This window comes from Anoplophora glabripennis, unplaced genomic scaffold (genome assembly GCF_000390285.2).
Source record: "Anoplophora glabripennis isolate ALB-LARVAE unplaced genomic scaffold, Agla_2.0 scaffold1026, whole genome shotgun sequence".
Lineage (NCBI taxonomy): Eukaryota > Metazoa > Arthropoda > Insecta > Coleoptera > Cerambycidae > Anoplophora > Anoplophora glabripennis.
This window is the reverse complement of record NW_019417163.1, coordinates 26934-50262: the sequence shown is the minus strand read 5'-3', so window position 1 is coordinate 50262 and position 23329 is coordinate 26934. Positions and strand designations below refer to the sequence as shown.

General features: G+C 32.3%; 2 protein-coding genes across 2 annotated transcripts in view; both read right to left on the bottom strand.

The window, feature by feature from the left end:
• The window catches only part of LOC108913405, a 46312-nt gene extending 44731 nt beyond the window's left edge, over positions 1–1581 (bottom strand). Inside the window, exon 1 of the mRNA XM_018718951.1 lies at positions 1576–1581. Within this exon, the coding sequence (XP_018574467.1) occupies positions 1576–1581 (6 nt within the window). The remainder of the gene's footprint in view (positions 1–1575) is intronic.
• Positions 1582–15275: 13694 nt separating this feature from the next.
• LOC108913406 (interaptin-like) overlaps positions 15276–23329 on the bottom strand; it is a 28489-nt gene continuing 20435 nt past the window's right edge. Inside the window, exons 5-8 of the mRNA XM_018718952.1 lie at positions 22190–22996; positions 19444–19512; positions 19316–19390; positions 15276–16098 (exon numbers count right to left, since the gene is read on the bottom strand). Of these exons, the coding sequence (XP_018574468.1) occupies positions 15953–16098; positions 19316–19390; positions 19444–19512; positions 22190–22996 (1097 nt within the window). The 3' untranslated portion in view covers positions 15276–15952. The remainder of the gene's footprint in view (positions 16099–19315; positions 19391–19443; positions 19513–22189; positions 22997–23329) is intronic.

The following is a 23329-nucleotide window of genomic DNA, read 5'->3' as shown; positions in this document are numbered from 1 at the left end:
TATTAAAAAGTACCAAGAAACACTTTTCATTCAGTTAACATAACAGTACCTGAATGTAACATTATTTTTACAAAAAAACGCCAGTGGCGTATTTTTTCTTGGGAAAACGGAGCGGCACCTTCAGTAGCACGCCACTGGTTAACGCCACGAAGCTAATATTACATTTAATAGAAGGTCTAATTAAGTGAATACGCTGTAGTAAATTTCATTCAAATCGTTCAGCGCAGTATGAAGATGTAATAGAAAATATAATTTTTTTTGGAAACTTGAACACCCTGTATCTCGAATACCAAGAAAAAAATTTATAAAGCGAATTCCACTTATTTTTTGGCAACTAATCCATTTATTATTTAAAGTGAAATCACCCTGTATATATTTTATACTTATTTTGACCAGCGGAACACGTCTTCAAAAGGAGGAGGGCCCCTAAGGCCTCTTTTTGGCCTAATTTATTTTTGGCTGAAAAAAATCTGAAAAAAATTTTTTTAGTACTTGCCTGCTAGCAATACCCACCCTAAACGGACCAACCCCCTCACCCTCCTTTCCACCTCCACCCCCTTAAATGAGATGACACACATTTACATTGAATAAAAGGAAAAAGAAAAAATCATTATGTAATTATACATACATATTTGTGCATATTTGAGTAGCCACTTTGAATTTAGTGATTCTGAATTTATAATTGTAATCAGTGATCCAAGAAAGTTTCTATAAACAAATATTTGGGGATTATGAAGATTTTTTAATATTTTTGTCCGCCATATGGAATGCGTCATTTTGAATTTCGTAATTCTGCCTTCAGATTCGTAATCAGAGACCCAAAAAAACCACTACACAAAAATTCATGCATTTTAAAGACATTTTAATTTTTTTGTCTGCCATATTGAATCCGCCATATTGAATCCGCCATTTTGAATTTCGTGATTTAAAGTCCAGATTCGTAATCATAGACTCAAAAAACCCCATTACAAAAAAATTCATGCATTTTGAAGACAGTTCAATTTTCTTGTCCGCCATATTGGATCCGCCATTTTAAATTTCGTGATTCTGAGATCAGATTCGTGATCAGCGACTCAAAAAACTCGTCATATGTAAGATTCATAGAAATTGAATGTCATTCGCATCTCTAAGCTCTTTAAAGATTCCTCTAATAAGCGATGGTTTCCCCGTCATTTAATGGGGTGGAGGAGAAAAGGAGGGTGAGGGAATTGGTCCGTTTAGGGTGGAAACGATTCAGTATTGCTAGTAGGTACTAAAAAAAAATTTTTCAGATTTTTTTCAATCAAAAATAAATTAGGCCAAAAACCGGCCTTAGGGGCCCTTTTCCTTTGTCGACTTAATCCTGAAACACCCTGTATAAATAAAATATATTTAACTGTGTGGATATTGACACTTAAATTAACCTTTAATAACTGACCTTTTCTGCAATATACACGACATTAAGATGAAGGCGTCTAATAGTCACCGCCCATTTCGCCCTTCCACAAATAAGATCCATTTCTTCCATTCTGTATATTACGTTAACACTGACATGAAAATTGAATATATATATATACAGGGTGTCTCAGGTATTACTGGCATCCTTGCCCAAGGAGTGGTTCTACAGTACAATGAAATGATATTTACTCAAATATTTCTGTATCTAAAAGTTCACCGTCTCCGAGGTACAAGGTGATTCACTATATTTTGCCCCCCTTTAACTTTTTTGTTTTAAAAGTTATAAAAAAATGTGAAATATAAACGTTGCACGATTTTTTATTAGTTTTTTTTTCGTGCTAGTAGAAAAACAAATGAAGTCCAAACAAAATGGCCGCGGATGTTAACTTTGTTAAGTTAAATGGAACACCCTGTATATTTTTACATATTTAGAACGTTCCCTGTCGAGCATAGTCATATAGGGTTTGTTGGGTCCATCTCTAACAATAAGCAAGATACTTTTAAAAAACGAAAAGAAGGTTTTTTATTAAGAAAATAATACATCTTGTAATTTTTAGACCTCTTTCAGGCATTTCTGCCTTTTTTCCAATTACGTAAGGATTTACAGATTTAGTTATAATATATTTTGATATATCGCACATTGATACGGTCCAAAATGCGTATAGGTAATGTAACCAAATATCACTAATTAGGCCGTGAAAGGTCTAATTACAATTACTCATGGACATTATATGGTAGGTCGTGACTAGACTTGCCAGATCTCCGGGTTTGATCCGGAGTCTTCGGGTTTTGATGGTACCTTTTTTTTAGACATCGATTTATCCGATTGCAGAGCCTTTTTTTTTAGAGATTGATTTCTTCGAAAACAATTAGACTCCCAGACTTTCCCAGGCCTTTTTTTTAGGTATCAATTTCTCCGGGTCTGTCATGAAATACATCTGGTAACCCTAGTCGTGACAGTGACAGATAGTAATGTCTTGACAACATTGTTATTGATTGATAGTATGTAATATGTAATGTATGTAATATTTAATTAAAATAAATTACACAGAAGTAGACAATTATTTAGAATTAAAATAGAGTATGGAGAAGAACTGTGCTCTATTTTAATTCCTATAATATTTCAATTTTCTACTTCTGTGTAACCCATTTTAACTAATAATAATATAAATTGTCAAACAAAAACAATGTTGTCGTGACATTACCTGTCACTGTCACGGCTTACCATATAACATTGTTCATGAGTAATTAGGTATCTCACGGCCTAATTAGTGAGATTTAGTTAAAATACCTATACGCATTTTGGACCATATCAATGTCTGATCTGTCAAAATATATTATAACTAAATCTGTAAATCCTTACGTAATTGGAAAAAGCAGAAATGCCTGAAAAAGGTTTAACAATTACAAGATGTCTTATTTTCTTAATAAAAAACCTTCTTTTCGTTTTTTAATAGTATCTCGCTTATTGTTAGAGATGGACCCAACAAACCCTACATGACTATGCTCGACAGGGAACGTTCTATCCAAATATGTAAAAATGTACAGGGTGTTCCATTTAACTTAACAAAGTTAACATCCGCGGCCATTTTGTTTGGACTTCATTTGTTTTTCTACTACCATTTTCGAAAAATTCATAAAAACTCGTGCAACTTTTATATTTCACATTTTTTTATAACTCTTAAGACAAAAAAGTTAAAGGGGGGGTCAAAATATAGTGAATCACCCTGTACAGGGTGTCAAAAATTTCTAAATTTTTATTACATTTTTTATTTACTTGGAAAACCTTCGTGATAAAACAACAACAATCCTAAGTTGTAATGGGATATCTTTGGTCTAATAATTCCGTAGGTGCAAATATTCCCATTATCACCAGTGACGTAGAAACTCTGTGGCACACTTATTTTACTTACAATAAAAATAGTACGCCACTGTCTTAATTATACTTTAAGATACCTACTTTAAGTTTTGATTATTTTGAACAAATAATTATTCATTGAAATCGTCTTTAAAATACATAATATTTAAGTGATCCAAGAAAGTTTCTACAAACAAATATTTGAGGATTATGAAGATTTTCAAATATTTTTGTCCGCCATATGGAATGTGTCATTTTGAATTTCGTAATTCTGCTTTCAAATTCGTAATCAGAGACCCAAAAACCCCACTACACAAAAATCATGCATTTTAAAGACATTTTAATTTTTTTGTCCGCCATATTGAATCCGCCATTTTGAATTTCGTGATTTAATGTCCAGATTCGTAATCATAGACCCAAAAAATCCCATTACAAAAAAATTCATGCATTTTCAATCACAAATTGTAAATTGTAATTGTAAAGGGGTGTACAATCACCCCTTGCAAATATGCCAGTAATATCTGAGACACCCTGTATAATATAGTCGTTAAAGTCTTTTACCTCTTTCAGTTTCAGAGATACCTACTGTAATAAAAAACTTTTTCCAATATGAATAATAAGGAAGATATAGCCCTTTAGAATGGAATGGTAGATACCTATGTTTTGCAATATCTTAAAAGTCCTTCGAGATATTTTAAACTTACATGTAGGCATCTGGACACGAACTTATTTACTGTACACCACCACTTTAGGGAGTGTCTGTTACTATTTTGTCTCCAGTTTTTTTATTTTTACCCCATTTTCATTAATACTTGAAGAATATTAATCCCTATGAGAGAAAAAAATACCCTTATTTAATTTCGACATATATTATCAGTTTCAGGAAATTTAAGTTTACCACAATTTCTATAAAAAAAATACTTTGTGTTGTCGCTTGGAAAAATTTTAAGAAAAGCATTTTAAGCAGCATTTTAAGAAAATATTGGAAAAATACCATTGACGTGCCATTTTGTTCTTTAAAAAGTCAGTTCTCATACGCTCGCTACTGTTAGAGCTAAAAATTATGTTTGTATTGAAAAACACGCGCCTTTATCACAATCACTACGTACTAAATGAAATATCTCAAGTGGTTTCGAAAATATTAATTAATTTCCTTCTTTTTCCTTAAATTTTAACACCCCATATTTTCGTAGCGGAACATTTTTGGACCATAGTTTATAAAGCAAACTATCATTAATTTTTCGTGTAGAAACACACCCTTAAATATTCACATATCATTAAGGATGTTTAAACTAAGTAAATTAATGAATGAAGTAATTAAAACAAACAAAAATAAATAAATAATGATAGTAATAATTCAAACTGTAGGATTTTTATATTATTGAGGTTTAGATGAGATGAGTTTAGAGAGAACAGTTTATAACTTTACTATTCAATGGTTATTTATTTTCCTAAAGTTTAGTTTAATTTTCATTTATTTTTAAATAAGTGTTCGAATTCGATTAGAAAAATTCATCGTTTGAGATTGAGATTTGTGTAACTGTTTAATTTATGGTTTCTTAATTCAATTTTCTCACAGTTATTATTCCTATCTTACAACGAAATTTATTAAAAAAAAAAACAGCTTAATTGTTCGTTAAAATGTTTCAGTTGTTGACAGTTGTTTCATTCCAATGCGTACATAGCCTTCTGTTAATAATTCGTAACGATTTTCACATCCGATTCTTCTCGTCAAAACATACAAAAAAAACGAAAGCAGCATTTTTCTTAAAACCTTTCCTAAGTCGTACTAACTTTTAAACACAGGTCGTGGAACAAAGTGTTTGACCAATTTTTCATTTCTTAATTTTTTATCAAACGGCCGTGTTAGTTGCTAAATGTAATCCTTAAAAAATTAAAAAAATAAAATAAACGTCATGAAAGGTCACAGAATTCTACTCTTTTAAATGTTCTTTTAATTCAGTAAATATCAACATTATTTATATCTAGGTCAGTTACTTCAATTGTAAATTATTTTGATCCTTCACTCGTCATTGTTATGATGTTAGTTATTTAAAACAAGGTTTAAATGAAAGTTACATTGACAATAACATGCACATGCAGCAGTTTTATGAAGTATATATCTGCCAGACACTAATATTTACTTGTTAATCGTAGGTATACTAAGCAATTATGTACGTCATTAAAGTGTTAAGTATTTTATTAGTTACAACAAATGCGTTAGCCAACATAGAAGAAGGCAGAAACTTAGAAGACACGAAATCCCAAGATATAGAAGCAATTTCTCCTGCAGAAGAGATCAGTGAAGACAATGAAATTAAAAGGGCGAAAAAATCCGCAACCACAACATTTTGTGTAGAAATAAGACCGACCGGGCCATTCCAGAGACCTTTCCAAGTTTGTGAACCCTCTGAACCTGCAAAACCACAAGAGCCGACTTCTGTTCAAACTTATTCAGCTTACTTTGCCGCCCCAAATTATGTGCCTCAAGATCAACCGAAGCCTGACGTGTACAAACCTCCAAGTCAACCCAAAGCGAATGCTATATACTCTGCTCCTATCAAAACATATTCTCCACCAACGCCAACACCAAAACAGTATGTTGGTCATGGTGCATCATATGGTTCCTACAGATCCAAAAGTGAAGACAGCGGTATTGAAGAACACGGCGGACATTTAATGAGGATGTCTCACGCCGACGAAATTAATTCTGATTCGACGATAGTGTCTGAGCAACAAATGAGATCAACAAGCCATGGAGCATCAAATTACGGTTCGCGAAGTTATGGCGCTACTTCATATGTTCCAGTAGTTCCTCAATACGCAGAGAAGCATCGAAGCCACAATGGGCTGGTTATAACATGCCAACCAAATTTGGCCGGATATGCTCACAACGTGCCTTCTAGCCTTCATCATCCTCCTGCTCTGCACAGTTACTCATACCATTCATCTATGCCTAGTGTGTATAATGATAGGTACGGTAGATATCAAGTTCAATCACAATCTTATGGAAACTACCAACAGCCGCCTACATATAAACCAGCAGAAAATGCGTACAAATCTTCATCAGCAGGTCAACAACCAGCTGTTCGACCATCAACAAATCAGTATAGTTCTGTGTACAGTTCACAAACAGCGTACGTACCCTCTTCTTCTGCCTACAGTTCTCCTCATTTACTACCTCCTACATCTTATGCTCCACAATCAAATGCTATGAACCCATCAGCTCCCACATCTGTTCCTCAAGCTCTACATCCTCACCATTTTGTACCTCAACTTCAACCTGCTCAATCATACGTACATTTCTCACAGAATTATGCTCCAGTCCCTTCTACGCCAGGGAATGTTCATAATTCAGCATATGGCCCCGCTATTGTACCAAATTCTGCGCCATATGCTCCGGGTTCCGGATATGCACCTGTCCCCCCTCCTTCCGTTCCATCTTCCTATTCTCAGACTCAATCTTATTCCAATTTGCCACCTAATAACGTTCCTTCCACTTCAACGTCGCAAGGACAAGGTTACATTTCACCAGGGGCGTACAGAGAGACAGAAGAGGAACGCAGAATGCAAACAGTAGCACAACAACACAAGGAAAAACATACCATTAAGAAAATGGAGGAGATGGCCCATCAAAGAGTAACTGGCAGCCAGTGGAGTTCTGATATGTCCAAAGAAAAAAATACAAATGATAAAATAGAAGAGCACGTGGAGAGCAGCCAGAAAGGTTGGTCAGCAAAAAAGAGGGCAACTGAGGAAGCTGTAGATGTGAAAGCATCTGATAAAATCGACAAAAATCATGAGGCTGAGAATGATATTAATAGAATTGATAATTAAGTGTAAAAACATATTTTTAATTATTGTATACTCGTAGATTATAATATTTGCTATTTATTTATTAATAAACGTTTATAACTAACTACTTTTATTTTTAAATGTATGAGTATCAAAATCATCTAATATAATATTTTATATAAATATACAGTAACTGTCAAGAGAATTCCATAAAATTCTTAGTTTATAAGAAAAAGTTACGTATTTTAATATAAAAATTCAATTTTATTAGTTATTTGATAAATTCTAAAAATATTTATTTATTTTGACTAAATTTAAAATTTCGTAGGCAAATAAAACCAGGGTTATTAAATAAATCAAAGTAGTAGATTTTTTTTTATTATTAACAACATTTTGTGCTAACTCTTGCTCATTTTTTTCATTCTCCTTAGTAAATAGTAAAACTAAATTAATTTTTCTATAATTTTGAACACTTTTTTATAGATTTAATAAAAAAAAACACTCAAAATACAGTAACTAATATAAGTTTGATTTAACTACGTATAAGAGATGGATAGAGAGATAAACAGGATGTAACAGAAAATAAAGCCACTCCGCTAATCACAAACTCTTGAAATCAGAATAAGAACTTACTTGCATATAAAAATGTTTCGTTTAAATCATACATATTTTCGAAATCGTTTTTTAAGTTTCTTCGACGATATTCGAGACGTTAACCTCAAATTTGACATGGATATTATTTATTTTTTTTTTATGAAAATTTGTGCACTTCTAAGTCTATTGAATTTTTTTCAAATTTTCAGGTACTTACATAATTTTTTAAAATTATTGTATCTTTCTTAGAAATGTTTAATTACTTTTTAAAACTGCTCGTACTACTTTTTTATTCATACTATCTCAGAAAAATAAATCCATTTCATTAAAATCTGGAGATTGTGGTGGCCACTGAATAGGTGCATTTTCGCCTATAGTATATCTATATGGTAGAAATGTGCATCAGTTCTTAAATAATAATCAAACCGCTGAATTGGACGAAGCCAAACTGTTTATTGATTAATGGTCCCTTCGATTTCCATAAATGAATTCCTTTTTCCGGTAGAGGATGTCTTTCGAAACAAAAGATTTAAAAAAAGAGTTCGCAGATACGTGAATGAAGAAGCAAATAGAGTACTTATTATTTAATGTTAGTCAGTGAATAAAGACCGAAATTTGTTTTGCAATAAAATCAACAAAAATATTAAGTGATAACGTAAGTACAGTCCGTACGATATTTGTTGATAAGGAATTCCAAGAAGACTCCTGCGTCACTTTCTTGGAATTAACCGCATTCAAAATCCGAAATAGAAACACATTGGCGGCGTGGCGTTCACCGTATGTCGGTCTATCTCGGGTGTCGAATGTGGTTAATTCCAAGAAAGCGACGCAGGGGTCTTCTTATATCTCAACAAATATCGTACGGACTGTATACATTGTTACACCTGTTACTTTTGCACATATGAACGTTGGTTGCTTGTTTTTTTTATTACAAGTGTAAAATTTTTACTAATAACGTATTTACACAAAACAATATTTCAGTTGTAATAATTTCTTAAGAATTAGTTTAATGATGTTTGCGTTTGTGACTATTAGGAATACTGTTTAAAATGCAATAATTTCCCTTTTTTTAATTGGTATTCGAAATTCTTATTTATAATTTTTTCTAATAAAAAATTACACATTATCCTTAAAATCAGTGCACATCATAAAACGTAGTCCTTATTTATGGCCTTTTATACAGCAGCATTTATCTCGAAATGTATGCGATAAATGAAAATTTTCTGAGAGATAAAATAATCACAAAGAAATTTTGTACATATATACAAAAAAAAATGAAAATGACAAGGGGTCATAACAAACCCATTTTTCAAAAAATTCATAACTATTGTAATGGAATAAATAAGTTATATTTTTGAATACATAGGTATGGATAAATTTAAATAATCTTATTTTGATTCCAAAGTCTGTGGTTAATAGATTTGCCAAACTTTTGGGACACTGTATGGGATATTTGAAGTATATTATAACCTCAAACGGTTATTTCTCGGTACATTTTTAGATCAATTATACCTTAATGAACTGAGTCTTGATTTTCGAGAGGTTTGAAGTATACAAAAATTCATATTATTTATCTAAATATCTCTGAGGATGTTTGATGTTGATATCTATCTAGAAAGTTGGACTAATAATTTATCTAATTAAAAGAAAAAATTAATTGTATAGATTTATATACAGAGTGGAAAGTTTAACTGGAACAAATTCTGTAACTTAATAAATAAAGTTTTGTCGCAAAATTCCTGAAACAGGGCAATTTTTATTTTCAGGGGGGCATACCACAAAGAGAGTTTGTTTATTTTTTTAATTATGTGGGGTGTTGCTGCAACCCCCAGCTTTTTTTAATGGAGTGGTAGGTAGGTAATTTCTTATTTTAAGGTTTTTTCAATTGCAAATACAATTCCGTATTTTTTTGTTACTTTTTATAAGCCATGTGTCGGAAAAAATAAAATATGGAAATGTTTACTGAAACTACTTTAATGCAAAAAAACTTCCCTCCATCTTGTTGTTTATAATACCTTAATCGATAATAAAAGTATTTTCAACACTTATCAACCCACCCCGCGTACCAACGTACTAAAATTTTCGCCATTACAGTTTATGTGTAGCAACTGTAACAACTTGCAGAACACAGTTGATATTTTCAATTGTTCCTATAATTCATTGAAAAAAGTATTTTTGTAGCCTGTCAGTTTTAATTTGTAGTTTTGTGTTCATGGAAATATGAATTTATGTATACAGGGTGATTCAGAACTTATCCAAAAAAAAATTCTGGATGTACAGGGGACACTTACAAATACAATTTTGTAAAGAAAAAATCAAAAAGGTCAGTTCGAAAATTGATTTAAAAATACACTTCTGCACGGCACTGAAAACTGGTCCACTGTAAAACCTGACCACGCACAATGCGACCGGTATGGTATAAAATTAATTTTTTGACATACCCGATGCTGCAACAGCAATTGTTCAAAATTTTATCCACTCACGTGTAAACACATTTGGGTCCGTCTTACTCACTTTCTACGAACTAACACAAATGATGTCTTGTTTCACCATAACACAAACGCTTCACCATAAATTAAAACGATATCCATCAACTCCGAGTACACGCAAACCATTTTTGACACTAACTACCCATTTTTGACACCAACTACTAAAAACGTATTATAAAAACCACAGATAACAGGTAAATATCGCAACGACGATTGCAAAATCCGAATTCAGTATATGGAGTCGATGAGGCCACGTGGCGAATGATGCTAGAGACTACAGTTGTCCAACTATGTAGTGGTTTAATGTGCTATAACTTCAATAATTTTTTTCTCAGAAACTATAAGGATTTTACAAAAAATTTTTTTACAATATTGACTCCATTTCTCATGCCACATCTATTCCCAATTTTTTTTGGATAAGTTGTGAATCACCCTGTATAGGTATTGTATTCATTTTGACTAGTTTATTTTGTTATGTAAAAGAACATATGTTTATGTAATATCGGAAAAACTGTGCGGTTTGTAAAAAATTTGAGTACGCCAATGGCTTCCTTATGAAAATAGAACAAATAATGTTCAAATTTTTTTCTTCAAAATTTGATGACAGCGGAAATAGAGAAATTAATGTAAACGGGCGATTTTTCAAAAAAACCCTATATATCTAAAACTAATCAAGTTAGCCAAGATATTTTGGTACCAGCGCAGCGAAGTAAACTCAAAAGAAGAGGACGGGACATCGATATCAGATTTTTTGTATCTATCACCGTTTTGGCTGTAAGTACCCTATAAAACTATCGAAAATCAATGAATACAAGCTATACATCGTACAAAATTCATTCAAATCAAATATAACGGAAATTATCGCTTTTATAAACTAAGGACAATTCACATTTTATATACAGGGTGGGCTCTTGAAAACGAAACAGAGCGAATAACAGAAAAAATATTTTTCCGAAAAAAGCTTGAGACAGGTCTATTTTTGATAGAAGGGGGACATCTTTTCAAATAGATTTCTTGTTACAGACCCCCAAAAATGTTAATAGGGAAGGAGGGTTAAGTGCCACATCATCTATACAACTGTTTTATTTTTTGAATTTGACCGATTAGTTTGGGGTTGATAATAAAAAAAACTTCTTTTTCTACTACTACTAGGTACATATAATTATAAGAACAAATATAATTTGGTAATACGTATTTTGTAACTCGGAAATGTAATTAAAAATATCTTACTTTAAGAATTAATTCGATATTAATCCGACGTAATTTTTTAAAAATATTTTTTCCTTTATGTGAGTATAGGTATTTTACTAGGCTTAAAGCAAAAAATTTCATATTGTAAATTAAAAATGTAAACAATTCGATAGAACATAATTTATGATTCACGTGTTGATAGAAATGGTTAAGCATAAATCGCAAATTAAATTAGAGATTTTGTACTAATATAAGCTATTAAATAAATTCAAAAGACTTACCCAGACAAACATTGGCCCATTAAAATTATAAAATTTACATTATCTACTGTCTACGAGATTTGATATATTGAATGTGTCAAAATTATATTGACAGTTACAAATAAATGATCGCTGTTAACTCTTATCATGTATTGCCTATTTTTAATGTATATTATGTATAATATTGAAAACAAAAAATAGTGCGTGGAATTTCCAATATTTTTAAATATGGAAATACAGGGTGTTTGGAAACTAAACCGACAAATATAGACAGTAAATTCTAGGGATTACCTATTTCATATCGATTCGATGACATTCATAAATCGTCTTATCCAAAAATGCTTCCTGGGAGGTATGGGACTCTTTGAAGATGACTCTTTGACATTGTATTTTTTTACTGTTCAGATCGCTGTTTATCTAGAAGGATCAAACTTAGGTTAGTTCACTCTTATAAGGGCAGCCCTTTGATGTAAAAATGATCTTATAATTATTGTAACAAATATGTTGCAAATAATAATTACCGTAATCATTCTTACGCCTTTATTGTGCACTGGACGCACTCTGAATAATTTCGAAGGTAACGATAACGAGAAGTTGTTATTAATAAAAAAATCGAAAAAATTACTTTTGGGGTCTGATCATGTCTACCATATGTTTTCGGAGTCGCTGAATCTAAATCTGGGGAGGATTTTTCATAACCTAAAAAAATAGGCACAAAAACAAATAAATCCTCTATCCATTGACCATTCGACTCCCATCCCATAACCCCTTAATCTTATACCCACTTAATCTCGTAACCTCGAAATCCCATAATCCCGACATCCATAACCCGGTAAGAAAGAGACTTAAGCGCGATTAAGTCCTGAAACACAGCATGTTTGAGCCGTACGTGCTTCTTGAGTCTTAAACCCATATTCCCCCAATAATCCCATAACCCTCACAGCCTCAAAATTCGGTATAGAATAGACTTATGCAGGAACTCTCATGAATCGAAATTTCGTACTTGTACTTTATTTGTGCGTTTGCAATCCAGGGCACCTCCATGAGGTTGACGTTGGGCAACGGAGTTATTCTGTCATCCGGCAGAGACCCTGGATAACGGCGTTCATACCGTCACACAGTGGGGAATATTGGACAAATTTCTCGCCACTCGCCAATTTTTCGTCGTCGCGTCGTGATTTTTTTTTAATAATCTCGTGGTAATCTGAATTTTCATATCCGGTAAGGTTTTTTCGAAAAACCCTTTTTTTTAATGGCCAGGGAGCGCCCCAACCTCAATGTCGAAGAAAAGATACTCGATGTTCAGTGTCCGGCCCATTAGCCTGCTCCCGGTTATGAGCAAAGTGGTAGAAAAAATTATCCTAACCCGTTTAAGAACCCACTCCCAAGAACTGCAAGTCATTCCAGACGAGCAGTTCGCCTTCCGACCCAATCACTCCACTGAACTCCAAATCCTTCGCCTTACCGAGCACATCACGGCGGCCTTCAACAGGGGACAGTACACTGGTGCTGTCTTCCTGGACGTCGCAAAGGCCTTCGATACGGTTTGGCATGAAGGCCTACTGATGAAAATGCTCACCAACCAATATCCCATATCCTTNAGATTGTCAAATCAAATCAGTGAGAAAAATCATAGAGTGAAAAAATTTGTCACAATTATTTTCTTTAATAAAAAGTATAAATGTATTAGATTTAGATAATATTTGATTCTCCTAACTCCTGAATTTGAGGTTAGGTTAGTCTATCAGGCTCCATTGCAAATTTAATAAATGCTTAGTAATAATAAGCCACAATAATGTTTTACAAACGTTTTATTGCCATGTAGATGTTTTTATGGAATTTTTCTAGCAAAAAATTCGAGTTAAACAAAATTTCAGGGTCTTTAGGTTATGTTTTTAGTTTTGACTAAAGGTTTTGGCGATCGCGATGATGAACACTCAACAAAAATACATTTATACTTTTTATTAAAGAAAATAATTTTGTGACAATTTTTTTTCACTCTAATGATTTGATTTGACAATCTTTCCAGTTTTGAGTTTAGGTTCTTGGGTTAAGGTGTCAGATTTGGGTACAGTATGGCACAAGATGTGTGCTCTCGGAAAAATCGTTGATCGAATCTCTGTAAAATAAAGATATTTTTAATTTTTTTATTAATCCTTAATTTAGTGAGTTTAAACTTAGTTAATGCTGGTTTTGAGATTAGGTTTTTTAGATTCAAATTCATGGTTTGGGTATAACATGTTACGTAGGGTTCTATTGAATCTATTTCGTACTTTTGGCATGTAAAAAAACTTTTTTCCAATGTAAATTTCGTTTAAGGCTTTTAGGTTAGAATTAATAATTTTGAGGTTAGGTTTTGAAGAAAAAACATAAGATATATCAAGGGTCATAATAATCAATTTTATTAATTGCAGATACTTTTTAAACATTTTTTTCTACAACTCAACATCGAGTATTTCAAATTTTTTTTCTTCGACATTGAGGTTGGTGCGCTCCCTAAGCATTAAAAAAATAATAAAAAAAGGGTTTTTCGAAAAAACCTCACCGGAATATGAAAATTCAGATTATCACGAGATTATTAAAAGGAAATCACGACAAGACGATGAAAATTGGCGAGTAGCAAGAATTTTGTCCAATATTTCCCACTGTGCGCCATGGTAAACACACGGTAAAAATGTACTATGCAGGGGGTCGCATCCCCATTCCCAGTAGCGTGAGAAGGAAAACCGAAGTTTCGATTTATGAGAGTTTGTGTTGATTTCTTGACTGGGTTTTGAGGTTATGAGGTTATGGGGTTATTGGATTATTGCGGAATATGGGTTTAAGGTTCAAAAAGCACGTACGGTTCGAACTTACTGTGTTTTAGGGCTTAAACGCGCTTAAGTTTCTTTTTTACCGGGTTATGGGTCTCAGGGTTATGGGGTCTTGAGGTTACTGGGTTATGAGGTTATAGGATTAACGGGTTATGGGGTGACAGGAGTTGAGTGGTCAATGGATAGAGGATTTATTGGGTTTTTGGGACTATTTTTTGAGGTTATGAAAAATCCTGATGTGATGGGGTTAAAGGGACACCGCTTTCGGATTCAGCGATCCCGAAAACATATGGTAGACATAGTCAGACCCCGAAGTAATTTTTTCGATTTTTTTGTGGAACTGTGTTATAGATATTTAATGGGGCAGCAAATGCAGAGGCATAATAAAATTGCCGGTAATTGAAGTCAGGAGGTTAAAATCGCAACATAAGCTACATCTGGTGAAAAATTGGTTCATTTGTAAATTGATGGCAATATTGTAGCAATTTTATTTCGTTTAGATACATTTTTACACTTCGATTCCAGCTATTAAATAGTTTTATACTAAAAATCCAAGTTTACTATTGTAATACATACAGAGTGGGCTCTTGAAAACAAAACAGAGCAAATAACACTCAGAAAAAATATTTTTCCGAGAAACGCCGAGACAGGTCGATTTTTGATCGAAGGGGTACATCTTTTCACACAAATTTCTTGTTATTACAGACCCCGCCAAGGAGGGGGGGGGACAAACTCCAAAAATTCAGATTTAAGAATAGCAAACTGAAGAAATCATTTATTACTTTTAAGTACATATTACAAACAAAATAAATTACATTGTGTTGCAATAGTTCTTAATATGAAATGTTTAATTACTTAATAATAATTAGTTATTTAATTAACACATTAACAATAGCGGCTGGTGAAAATTGAAGTGGTCATATTCATATTTTGATAATGAAGCATGGGACCCCTACCGTTTATTAAGGAATGATTTCTACGAGAAAGAGAACTTTCATGATGAAAAAATTTTTAACGCAATTTGGCAAATAAAAAACTAAAACGACGCTGGGATCTCGAGGACTGCAAATATTTTTTCATAATCAGCTGTTTTTTCATTTTTAAGAGAATTAAATCTTCTTTATAGTTCTTTATAGACCTATGTACCTATTTAAATTTTATGAAAAATGGAAATTTTGAGAAATACAGCGGTTGTTTGTGTCTAACAGTTGATTATGAAAAAGTATTCTGTAAATATATGAGCAATCGTTTCCGAGGTCCCTATTTTAATTTTTTATTTCACATTTTTTTTTTAATTTTTTACTTCATGAAAGTTCTTTGTGGGCCTTGAATTCGTCTGGTAAAAATGGTATAGGTCTCACGCTTTATTGTCAGAATAAGACTACTTTGATTTTCACCAGCTACCAATATACTTAAAATATACCTATTCACATAGTGATTGACAACAAAACAATGTAATTTAACAACAAAAAACTAAATAGCATTTTGTTCAAAACAATATCATGGGAAACTTGTTTAATTAAATTTTAAATTAAAGAAAGAAGATTTGAATTGGCCAAAGGAAAATAAGTTCGAATCCGTATTTGCCTTATTTTCTTCTGCTGGTGGGCTGCAATAGCTTGGGCTGAATTTTGGACTCGTGTAAGCATCTTCGCAGTCATCTTAAAACACAATGCGGTAATAAATGAATAAATTTATTAAGAGATTATTATTTATAAATCTAAATGTTTTACCGATATTATAAAAAATAATTTTCGCTTATCAAAATATCAAATGTGCATAAATGAATTACATTCACACACAGGGTTTTCCCAGTTACTTTAAAATATTTATAAAGGTGGTTCCTCAGGCCCTTTTAGAAGAAAAACTTCATATAAATGTTCTAAAATATATCGTTTCTAAGCTAATAATTATTAAAATTTTCTATAATCTTTTAACTTATTTATATTTTTCATTATTTAACAAAAATTTTAACAATGGACTACTAATATTTTTATACTGTGTACCAGTGTTTAATAGAGGAGTACTGAAACTTTTTTGAAAATATATTGTACGCTATGGGTGTTTTGTGAACTTCTAATAAAAATTACGTAGTATCAATTTGTTTTAAAATGTAAATGTCAATAGTTACCTATACTCCGCGGTCGAAATTATAGAGAGTGACTAAGACATAATATAAACACTATTACCATAATGCGTATAAAATATAAAATGATTTTTATACGGTTCAATATTATTTATCTTTGTGCCGCTCGCTACGCACATCGATAGAATCTATAATCGTCTAGAGACCGACTTACACTGAACGTCGATCTATATTCTATCTCTGTCTTTTGCACTAGATAGGGAATAGGGAAATGCTTTTTTAGTGGGTGTAAACGGACTTGATTTAACCCGTCCTGAGAAACGTCACAGCATAAGCGTAGACGAGGGGTCTAATTCCATGGCTATAATAAATTTATAAATTAAAAAAACACAATTGGGACGTTTTAAAATGCTGTAATAATTAAAATGGATCAAAGTGCTTGTTATAGCAAACCGTAAAAAATATTAGATGTTATGTTTTATTATCTTTTTTCATTATTTTCTATATCTTGTTGCCTTTTACGCAGACATGCCAATGGATTTTCGTTCCCGGCACGCTTCATCCCCCTTACTAGTCCAAAAGCTAGCGATGAATCACTCTCTATAATTTCGACCGCGGAGTATAATTGTATCTTCGAATAAAATAAAATATTGGGTTTGGGGAATAATTTTGTCCGTTTTTTTTTTCCATTTTTGATATTTTTTTTTTTTCTCTACAATTTTCAACTTCGAAGCCTCTTCTGTAAAAATCTTCCGGTTTTGACTCGAAAAACTCATCCAACCAAGTTCTTAACTCGTTGTCGTTGTTAGAAGAAACATCGCGTAATAAGTTTGACAAAGAGCGGAAGATATGAAAATCAGAAGGCGCGAGATCGGAAGAGTAAGGCGGGTGGGGTAAAACTTCCCAATTCAACTCCCAAATAAAATAAATAGCCATTTTGGTCATATTGGTGATATGCGGTCGCGCATTGTCATGTTGTTGAATAGCCGCGTGGAGTCGCCGTAATTGTTGAACATGTAGTTCTACGTTGATGTTGGCAGTTTTATTATTTGATAAGAATTTGTAATAAATAATCCCTTTCCACTCCCATCAGACGCATAACATTGTCTTTCGAGGATGAAGTTTTAGTTTTGTTCGCGAAGTTGTTTGTTTTTTGGGATTTAACCATCCTTTCCGCTGTTTCAAGTTCACTTACAGACAAAATTTTTCATCACCAGTGTAAATACGATGAAGAAGACGTTCCTTATGACGACTTGTTGATCGATGACGACAGAGCAAACCAGCAGCAATTGCAGAGCATTGATTCTTATTGTTTTCGTTCAAAACATGGGGAACCCAAGCTCTGAGTCTTTGAACTTTTCCCATCGAATGCAAGTGGTTTACTACTGTTTTGTGGTCGATCACATCTTGTTGATTGTCTTAGATTTTCGTGAAGGAGTAGATTCAATTACTCTTCATCAGGGCGTCTGGAACGGCTCATATATTTAAGTTTCAAATCGCCTACTTTAAAACACGAAAACTATCAACGGGCCGTCCGTTCATTCATTGCATTATCATCATATGTGGTACAATTTTTCCGAGCAGCTTGAGTGGCTTTAGCATTTTCCCCGTCTCGATTAGAAACAAAAATGCCGAAAATGATCAATTTTATCAACTTGGCATTCTATTTCAAATGAATGAAAACTCACAAAAATTAAATCTAACGAAGCAACCAAAAACACAATCTAATAGAGCAATAAGTCTTCTTTCGAACGACTATGTCAATTTGACAATGCGTTTAATTTTCATGTGAAATTTTAAATTTGAAAAAAACGGATATTACTTATTCCCTAGCCCGTTAATTAGTGGTTAATAAGTAATCATTGCTATTTTTGAAATATGAAATGTTCAAAAAAATATCTAAAAAAATGTGAATTGTAAAGACTAATTTCTTTTTCACTAAGAATTTCCGTTTCTTTGATCACGGAAATTTCTTTCGTGAAACTAAATTTTCTGTCACCAGTTTCATTTTGATATATTAGAACTGAAATGCCCTGTACAACATATTTTCCTTGAGGTCTTTGAGTTATTGAGTTATTTGCTTCTATAACCAATAATTTTACAATGTCGTGGAAACACTTTTGTACATTTCAGGAGATTAGACGAGGAAAACGATTTACAATTATTTCTTTCAGTCAATAAAAAATTATATGTATTTTTTTCATAGAAGTGACACAAGTTTCGGAATGATGAATTCAAAATAAATAATAAAGTTGTATTATAACCATAAGATTATTTCTGACAAATTTTACTAGGTTAAGTTTCACTAAAGTAAATCTTCTGTGGAGGAAAAGTCATAATGAAAAGGTATAATCTTCTATGATTTCTACAGAACTAATTATTTCTGAAACAATCAATTAAATTCAAAAGAAGTTTTGGATGATTCGGTGCGTAACGTTCCGGTCTTTTTTATTATTATTTTAATTTTTCGAGATTATTATCAATTTCTAAACGACTCATACGTAAAAATCAAAGACGTCGCAGGGCAATGACTTTGGAATCATGCACTGAGCGCTGTGGATCAATATACTTTGTCTCCACTTTCATAGTTTCTTCTCAGAAAGACATTTGATAGAGTCACCTTTGTGAAAATAACACTTTTTAGATTAGATGATAATATTTATTAATGTTAGAATTGTTAGATAATATGATACTGTATTCTTTAGAAACAATAAGTGACGTTACTGTATCTAATAGATATTTTATACAGAATGCGTTGTTCAGTTTGTTGTCATTCTTTTATTTAGACTTACCAGTAACATCCGCTAAGAACTGAGATTCTAAAAGAGCGCTATTATTGTGGTGGTAGTTATTGTTCGTCTTCATATCTGAAAATTATACTAGATTGAATAGCCATAGACATTTATAAATGGTGTATTACCTGAATAAGAACCCAGAAACGTTGCTCGATTAGCGTTTTCCGTTAATAACCCAGGAGCAGTGTTAAATCCTAGAAATTGAATTGCCATATATAATAAGCCAACATATATCGTGACCCGAATTGTATACATAAAATTTTACCTTTATCTATAGAACACTTAAAAGAAGAATTACACGCTTCATTTTCGAGATATAGTGTTGAAATTTCAGAAAAATATCTCATTTATTTAAATATATCTTAAAATGTATCACGTAGATTGATAAAACTTGAAGTAATGATTTAAACCTCAAACCTTCTAACCCCATAACCGTATAATCCCATAATCCCATAACCTATAACTCCAATAACCACGTTACTCAGTAGTTTGACTTGATCTTTCATCGCGGGATATTTTTGGTGATGAATCTAGTTCTGCAGTTTCTGTATTTAAAATGAAATCACACTGTATATTCTTGGAATCACCGATTGGAATTAAATGCACTTATCCAATTTCCAAAATATTCAATGGTGGATTTAGTGGCAGTATCTTCCAACATCTGCGCCACTGATTGACATATTAGTAAATTAACTTAGCAATTTTCCTAAAATAATTAGTCATTACCCAAGTTTAATCAATCTACGTCAAATATTTTAAGAGATACTTACATGTGATATTTTTCTTAAATTTTAACATTCTGTATCCTGAAAACGAAGTGTTATACGACTTATATTTACATGAACATTTTTTCATATTTTGAGATGTTTTATTACAGGAGATGTGTGTAATTCGGGATACCCAGTATTTATAGCACTTTTTCGACCAGATGTTTATGAATTAAGAATAACTGTTAAAATTTGCGTAACTTCTCTTTTTTCGGAATATCTATTTAATATCTGCATTTTGAGTATTTTAATCAACGAAAACAAAACAAACAAAAAAGTAACGACACTCACGAGAGTTGTTTAGCACATTTAGTACAATTAATTCGGTTCTATTACAAAACGAAAGTAACAAAATATACAGGGTGTTTCTTAAGTACTTGTACACACTTTAAAGGATGAATCTTTGACTAATTTTAAGATAAAAAGTTTATATTAACATGGGTCCGCAACGGCTTGGTTCTTGAGATGCAAAAAAAAATTTTGCTTCAGCAATTATTGTAGGTAAATGTTATTAACTTATTTGTAGAAGTAGTTTAGTCTTAGTTTTGTAAATGATCTGCGTTTGTCACTTCACATCGAAATACAATCAATAAAAGACACATTTTTTCACTTATTTTTCAAAAACTCTTAAGGAGAGAACGCATTAGGCGGTCGCGGTCTCATCGCACCGCGGACCGCGCTAATCTCGATCGCGCGCGGTGGAGTTCCTTCCTATGTTTTATACTGTATGCATTCGCACTAGACTTTCCCGAGCTCGTCTCGCTCGCATCGCGTTCTCCACCGATCTTTTCCAAAGAATCTCGGGAGACCGCGATGCGATCGAGACGAACTTCCTCTTCCATATAACTTCCTCTTCCCTTGTTTATGTTTATGTATTATACATAAACAAGGATATAACTCATTTTTTTAACTATTAAAACAATACCTCTACTATTTAAAGACCGCGATCGCCTAATGCGTTCTCTCCTTTAATGATTCAACTTTCAGCGAGAAATACTGAGAATACGATTTGTACGTAGAGGTGTTTCAATATTTCATGAGCCGCGAAATGCGCGAAAGCCGTGGCGTATCCGCATAATAATTCTAATAAGCACGTTGTGAAAACATTGACTCAGAACTAGACTATGTGCATCCTTACAAGTAGAAATGAACTAAGGCGCTCGGGCATCAATAAAGTCGACTGGCGAACGTTCGTTATATATATTTTTATTGTTTAAATTAAAAAAATAAAGAATAGGGCATTTTATTATGATATTTATAATCGGATCAAAGGCTTGTTTACGCTACGAGCTACGACAGCTCGAGAGAAACTGTGAATAATAGGTGTAATGTTTTTAGGACGTAGAATAATTTAGGCGACGGTCGGAATTATGTTTCTGCGCATATAAAGGTCAAAGCTCTTAAGATTTTAAAATACCTCTAAAATTTAAAGGAGAATAGGAGAATATTTAGTCAAAAATGACGTACAGAGACAGTGCGACACAAGAAAGTTATTGTACAACGCTGTATGTGGCGCCCTCTAACATTAAACAAAAAACTAAGTAAATATTTTCTTATCATCAATACTCTCAGTTTCCCGAATTTCGTCAAATTGTCATATTATTGAACAAAAATATAATCAAAATACCAAACTTTTTTTTTTTTTTGGACGATCTGTATCTCAAGAACAAAGCCGTTGCGGATCCATGTTCATATGAACATTTTATCTTAAAATTAGTCAAATATTCACCCTTTAAAGTTTGTACAAGTACTTAATAAACATCCTGTCTGTATACAAGATATCCACTACAAGATGTTGTTAGACGTTTTCGGCATAACGCCCTGTGTATTTTACGGTAGGACTCTACGGTAAATTGTATCTAAAGTTTATTATTATTATTATTATTATTATTATTATTATTGTTGTTGTTGTTGTGGTTGTTGTTGTTGTTTTTGTTGTTGTTGTTGTTGTTGTTGTTGTTGTTGTTGTTGTTGTTGTTGTTGTTGTTGTTGTTGATGTTGTTGTTGTTGTTGTTGTTGTTGTTGTTGTTGTTGTTNATTATTATTATTATTATTATTATTATTGTTATTGCGATCATTATTAACAAATATAAATTTTACCTACCTGAAGTAGAAAAATTGAACGTAGGTTTTTCTTCAGCATTACCACTTTGGATTTTATTGTCCAACTCACTACGAAATTGAGAGTTTCTATTCATATTGATTGTGGTATTTTGGGTTGGTCCAACTGTATTATTGATGCCTGATAATGCCTGAGATAGAAAATTTGTATTTTGCGGCAATGTATTTGTGCCATATTTTTCATTAGGATGTGTTTGAATGGGGACAGCCTTGGCAATATTATCTGTGTTGAAATAAGACATAGTCTTGTTCGGAAACTGTAAATGATATCCACTGGATCCTAGGTTAAAGGTATTAGTTTCAGTTCTCTTAGTGTCAACACTAACTGGATTTAAATTTTGTGTCGCTTGAGCAAAACCACTACATCTCTCATTAGGATCTATCTGTGAATTTTGATTCTTTTCAAAAATGTTGTATTCTTGATTTAGGTTTTGTTGCTGATTAAGTTTGTCTTTCAATTTGTTTCCATTTTTATCAACTTTAAAGCATAGCTGTGATGAGGAAGTGGCTTTAGAATTTTGGCGTGAGATGCTTTTTTTGAAATTTTGCGCAACCTTTTCAAGCTTTGCTGCGATTTCCTTACTTCTTTCCTCTTTCGATTTAAAATTGTAAGTCTTTACAGCATTATGAGCTTGTTTCAAAGTTCTATTCTCCAAGATTCTTACTTTAGAGTTGTTTATGTTGTAAAGCTTCTGATCATCATTTATCTTTGAATTAATGGTTGAATCTGCATCCTTTTTCTCTAACATAGTTTTAAGACAGTCAAAATAATCAATCTGTCGTGGTGTAACTAATAACAAAACATGTCTTAAATAATTTATATAAAAATAATTGTGAACTAGGGTAAGGGTACACTAAAGAAAAATTTAATAATTTTTTTATATTACAGAATTATTTATCACTCTTCAGATACAGTCTTCTATTGGTTGAAATTATTATTTTTTCACATAAACATCAGAAATATTTAAATAGGATACTAAATATCATTTTATTAAAATTCACTTACTATTTTATAAGCAATATCTATTTAGATTTAAGGTATCAAAGATAAATAATTTATGATACGTAAACAGGGTGTCACCTACTTCAAGATGACACCCTGTTTACGTATTACGTACGTTTC